A 5566-nucleotide genomic window follows, 5' to 3' on the forward strand; every position below is an offset into this window, starting at 1 on the left:
GGGGGTACAGTCGGAGATTTGTTTTGGGACGGTTGGGGTAAGGGCAGCTGTGTAGCTGTCATATGTTCACAAGTTTCTGGCACCTGTCTGCGCCTTGGGTCCGGGAGGACGCCCCTACCATCCCCCTGGAAGAGAGGCAGAGTCTGGGGGTAGGGTAGCGGGCAGCAGCACGGCTGACCCGGAGGCGTCTGAGGCCCGGGCTAGGCGCAGAGGACAGGGTGCAGATCCCGCTTCCAGGCCACCCTCCAGGTCTGGCGGGCTAGGCTGGGGGTTACATGGCCGTGGCATGGGCTGACGAATAAGGGTCTATGCCAGTCTTGGTCATGCCCGGGAAGAGGATGTAGGCGACGGGGGGCTGCAGGGTGGAGGCAGACCAGGCGGTACAGTTACAGGGCACCACGTAGCCCGGGTTGGTGGGGGACGGGTGCGTGTGCGTGTGTTGGCTGGGGCAGCTGAGGCTGCCGAAGGCGCCGTTCTGGTAGCCCAGGGTGGACGCGTAGGGCAGTGCGCCGGTGGCCAAGGTGTGGGGCACTTCACCCATCTTCTGGATGGCGCTTGAGCTAAACTGCGCGGGGTCCAGCAGGGAGTAGGGCGCCGAGGCTGGCGGCAAGAAGGCCCGGGCTTTCTCGGGCGCGCTCAGGAGGCCGTCGGAGGCCCCCACGGGCAGGCCCGCCGCCTTGAGCGGGTCCGTGTCGCCCAGGTAGGGCAAGGGGAAGACATACCTGTCCTTCTTAAGCAGGTTCTTGGGCTTGCGCCGCGGCCGGTACTTGTAGTCAGGGTGTTCCTTCATGTGTTGGGCGCGTAGCCTCTTGGCCTCGTCGATGTACGGCCGCTTCTCTGCCTCGGACAGAAGCTTCCATTCAGCGCCTAGGCGTTTGCTGATCTCTGAGTTGTGCATCTTGGGGTTTTCCTGGGCCATCTTGCGCCGCTGGCCTCGGGACCATACCATGAAGGCGTTCATGGGTCGCTTGATGTGGTCTGAAGGTTTGGACATGGTCCCGGAGGCTAGGCGGGTGGGGGTGGGGAGTGTAGGGGCTCTGCAGGCGAGACTGGGCGCGGTTGTCTGTCTGCCGGTTTGTCCGTCCTGAGCCGGTTATCTGCGCTCCCCTCGCCTCCGCACCGCTGAGGGGAAGCCAGAAAGAAGCGCTAACCCCGCAAAGTTCAGCTGATCATGCCAGTCCCGGCACCCAGGCAGGCCCCGGGGGGCGAGTGAGTTCAGGAAGGGCGGGGGAGGAGAGGGCAGCCGGCCGGGGGCTGCCGGCACTGGAGGCTGGGGCCCAAGTACCGGAGTCTCTGGGATTAAGTGGCCAGGTAATTTGCTGGCGAGGGCAGGAAGCTCCTCCTTCTCCCCCTCTCCACCTTCGCCTTCTCTGGTTCTCTTCTGTGTCTACCGCTGTGGTTCCCTCCCCCCCTCCCGTGGCTTTCCCGGAGCTACCTCGCCTAGCACAGCACCTGGCTGAGAATGCGGGGAGGCTGGTGAACGGGAGCCAAAAGCGGCGAAGTTCAAAGGCGAGGTGGGCCCGGACAGCACGCACTCTGACATAAGCGCGGGGCGGTGACTCCCCAACCTGGGCGCCAATCAGCTGCAGAGAAGGCAAGGGGGCGCACCTGCCAACGCGCCCGGGAGGAAAGAGGGAGCGCGACTAGTGGGGGCGGGGAGAGGTGTGAGGGAAAGACAGAGAGAGGGAGAGAACAGAGCGGCCGGCTCAGGACTGGGGACTCGGATTCCACATTGTTTCTAGCACTGTCAACAAATAAAACTCTTCGCGCTGGTTTCCTTTCCAGGTCGGTCGTGCAAAGCAGAATTAGGGCTTCAAATACAAAGACTTAGGGAGGGGGCTGCAAAGGGAGTGAGCTGAGAGCGCGTGTTGATAAATAGGACAGCCTCGCCAGGAAATGCAAGGACAGCACTTTCCCCGTTGTCAAAGATCCTCGGAAAAGAAAAAGAATATATCAAACTCAGGTTAAAAAGCGAAATAAACTTTTCTAACCATATCCTTGGGGTCCTTTGGCGGCGTTCTCACGGGCGTCCCTCCGCCTCCGCCTCCACCCCTGCCCCAGCACGCAGCGCCTGGGCGAAGCGCTGGCTCCTGGGCTGGCACAGCGGTGCGTTCTAACCCTTTGCTGGGAGGCCTCCCGTCTCGCAGTGCAGTTTTAAAATGCTTGGAAGAGCCCGGCGACCCTCTCTTCACTTTTGTGGAGAGGCCAGGAATAGGGTTTCCATCATGATTCCTATGTACGATATCATTATTTAGTGTTTTCAGACCTACAATTTTCCCCCCACATTTGTCCAAACCGGAAGGACAGCCTGGAGGCTGGGCCTGCTCCCGGCGGGGCGTGGGGGCTTTGCCCTTGCCCCTTCTGCAGAGGCCCTAGAATAGAGTCTCAGGTTGTATCCGCACCCAGGGTCGATTTGTCCCTGGGCACCTCTTCCACCCAGCGAGAATTCAAGACTCGTTTCTTGCGTCAGATGAGCATTCTTCGGGTAAAGAGGACGAAATAACCCGCGGAGCCAACCTGCGTGCCTGTTTCCTTTGAATAATTGCCTGCCCAATGTGAAATGCCCTTGGGGGAAATATTTATTAAATGGAAACCATTGTCCCAGGCCCAGCAGGACCTGCGTGTGTTCCAGGCTTATTGGCTTTTGCACCAGCCTCTCTCGGGAGGACCGACCAGAAACAGCACACAGCTCCGCAGGCTTGGAGGGTTTGGGGGTGGGGGAGGTAAGCAGAAATTGAGTAGATAGAGAGAGAGGGGCTTTCTTTAGCGGGTAGTGCATCAAGTTTGAGGCGAAGGCTTTATGTCTCCTTCCTACAATTAGATCCGTGGTATTTCTCATCCCGAGCGCACTCTTCAGAGAGGTGGGCACTATGCCCCTTTTGCAGATTAGGCAACTGAGGTTGAGAAGGGCTGAGTGATATGCCAGATGACTCCAGTAGGGAGTGGTGGTGCTGGGTGTATGGGATTTGAAACCCCCTAATTTGTTTTCCACCCCACGTGGGGCCGGGTCTAAGAATGAGATGGTAGAACGAGCCAAGGTGCACCCCTCCACCAGACTATGGGAGTCATCGGAATTTGCCACGCAGATAAACCTCACTGGAGGTTTATCTTTCCGCCTGGGCTTGTTCCCCTTAGGATCTGGTCTGAGACCTGGCTTCCCTGACAATAGACCTCGCGCCAAGTGCGCCACCTCTGCCACCTCCGCCTGGGCTTGTGAGCAGGTTCACGGTCTTTAAAGTCCTCTCAGCACAGCCCCAGGCCTCCATCCTGCTCTCTAACCCTGTTTTCTCTGCAAGAAGTTTCACTTAGCTTGGCGTACCAGGAAGTAGAGGCGCTTTTCAGCCCAGTCGCAGGAGGCTGTCCAAGGGTCTCAGGCAGCCCCTACTCAGGTCAGACTAGCCTGTGGACTAAGCGCTGCACGCCGAGGTTGCCAGGGATGGGAGTTCCAAGAGCCAGGCAATTCGCGTCCCACTGGGCGATCTCACCAGTTTGAGGAAAGAATGACAGAAGTGCTCCTATCTGCAGAGAGCTGTGGCGTCTGGCTGAGACCTACCAACTCACTCTGGAACCGTCGGGGGACACCAAACCCACACACAGACCTAATGGGCTCATGCAAACCAGCCTCTAGGAAACTGCTCCTGGAAGGGGTCCAGGAACAAGGTCGTAGACTCTTTTTTCAGCCTCCAGGCCAACTCATTCCTGTTGCTCCGAGGTCACTCGGGGCAGACACGCGCCCTCCTTCAGTTCCTCAAATTTCCTCCTCCGCCTCTGGTCTGTGCTACTTTCTAAACATCTCACACTCCGTTCTGGTTCGTAATCCAAAACTGCTGAGCGGATTAGCACAAAGGGCAAGCAACGGTGGGGTGGCAGTTTGTGGGCAGGGAGCCACAGGACTTCCCAGGGTTCGGGAGCCCCAGGCAGCCTGGGTCAGACTGCACTGACCCTGGAGGGAGCCAGTATGCCCCTGTGCGTCTTGGCTTTGAGACTTGAACTCCGTGCTGCTGGGAGGGAACTCAGGGTTGAGGGCCGCGCTTTCCCCGCCCGGCATCCAAACGTCTCCTAGGCGCACGGCAGAGTCGCTTACAACCCGTACACAGTGCTGGTTGGCTACGGGTTTATTCAAGACTCGTGAGTTCTGGGCCCTGCGCAGGAGTTCCCGTGATCCTGGAGCCTTTCACGGTGCTGTCTCCAGCCCATGCCTCTGCCTTCTTCTGCGCCATCCCTCAAAGTTCTGCCTTCCCGCCAGGCCTAGACCACGGCAGACGTCTTGGAGTGATGGCCCCTGGGGAAAGCCAGGGGCTTTGGTCACCGCTGGAACAGGTCTTAGGAAAAAAGACTCCTAAATACGCCCACTGCTTTACCCGCAGCCTGAAGCTCGGGCCGCCAGGCCACTCCCCAAAGCTGGAGACCTCCCTGGGATGCGGCCTTTCCACTGCGGGAGGTTACCTAGGGAACCCGCGCACGTACGTAAAGGTACGTACGCGTACCTTTTCGCAGCGCAGGTACTGAAAACGCGACGCGTGCCGGCCTAAGCCTGGTATCTGCACAGCTGAGCAGCTGGGATGCTGTCAGCGAACCGTCCCTGTTCGTGTGGAAGTGGAGAGGCCTCAGAGGTCACGACCCTATCCACTTTTAGCCCCAGTCCCTCTCGTCCGGCCTCCCCACCCCCCACCCCGCCCCCGGCAAGGTTCTTCTTTGTAGGAACCATTTCCGCTCTCCTTTCTACCAACTCCTTTCCTTACTTCGGGTCTCTTTGAAGGCTTCATCTCCTCTGGGGAGACTTCTTTGATTCCCTTAATGGGCTAAGACACCTTCTATGCTCTCACTCTTACACCTGCTCTATCTCCCGCCCTCTTCCCCAGCCTCGCGTGGAGCCCTGTCGCAGCCCGTGCAGTCCCCCAGACTTCGAACTCCTCGAAGGCAGTGGCGGCGTGTTACTCATCTTTAGATGCCCAGTGTCCGCACAACTCGGAACGCAAAGGAGACGCTTTATGGTTTCCTTCTGCTCCGACTTAAACTTTTACAACAGGCCTTTCCCCGCCTTGCAGCTGCGGGGAAGATCCCAGGTGCAGCCCGGTTGAGCCAAACGCGGAAGTCCCGGGCTCCCAGGCCCGCACTCACCTGCCTGGCCTCCGCGCTCTGCCGCCTCCAGCCCCCACCTCCTCCTCTCTGGTGGGCAGAAGGTCTCTGCTCCCAGACCGCCTCCGGGACTGAATGACAGCCGAGTGCGGAGAAGAATGCGCGCAAATGGTGACTTGGAGAACGCGGTCATGGGGTGGAGGACAAGAGGGAAGCTGGCCACGCGGCTCGCGCGGGGCCTGTTTGCTAAGAGGCCAGGAGAGTCATTTGCGTCCGGATCCGCGGAGGTGCGGGGCAGTCACAGGACGCCAGCCCGGGCGGCTTACCGCGGCCCCTCCGGGATTCCAGAGAGTAACTGAGCGAAGTTCCAGGTTCCGGTTTCGGGGCCCTCCGTGCCGCCCCCGCTCGCTGCGCGGAGTATGAACCCGAGGACACTCAGGTGTTTACGGGTGCTATAATCCAGCCCACCCGTGAGCGTGTACAACCA

At 59.6% G+C, this 5566-nt stretch overlaps 1 protein-coding gene across 1 annotated transcript; it reads right to left on the reverse strand.

Annotated features, from left to right (window-relative positions):
* Nucleotides 1–271: 271 nt before the first annotated feature.
* On the reverse strand, nucleotides 272–994 carry SOX14 (SRY-box transcription factor 14). Its single transcript, XM_042903837.1, has one exon. It carries the CDS (start codon nucleotides 992–994, stop codon nucleotides 272–274), a length of 723 nt encoding a protein of 240 aa, XP_042759771.1.
* Between the last annotated feature and the right edge of the window lie 4572 nt (nucleotides 995–5566).

Source organism: Panthera leo, chromosome C2, assembly GCF_018350215.1.
Source record: "Panthera leo isolate Ple1 chromosome C2, P.leo_Ple1_pat1.1, whole genome shotgun sequence".
NCBI classification, from domain to species: domain Eukaryota; kingdom Metazoa; phylum Chordata; class Mammalia; order Carnivora; family Felidae; genus Panthera; species Panthera leo.

Coding starts and splice junctions, on each gene's coding strand:
- SOX14 (XM_042903837.1), bottom strand. CDS start 994: ATGTCCAAACCTTCAGACCACATCAAGCGACCCATGAACGCCTTCATG.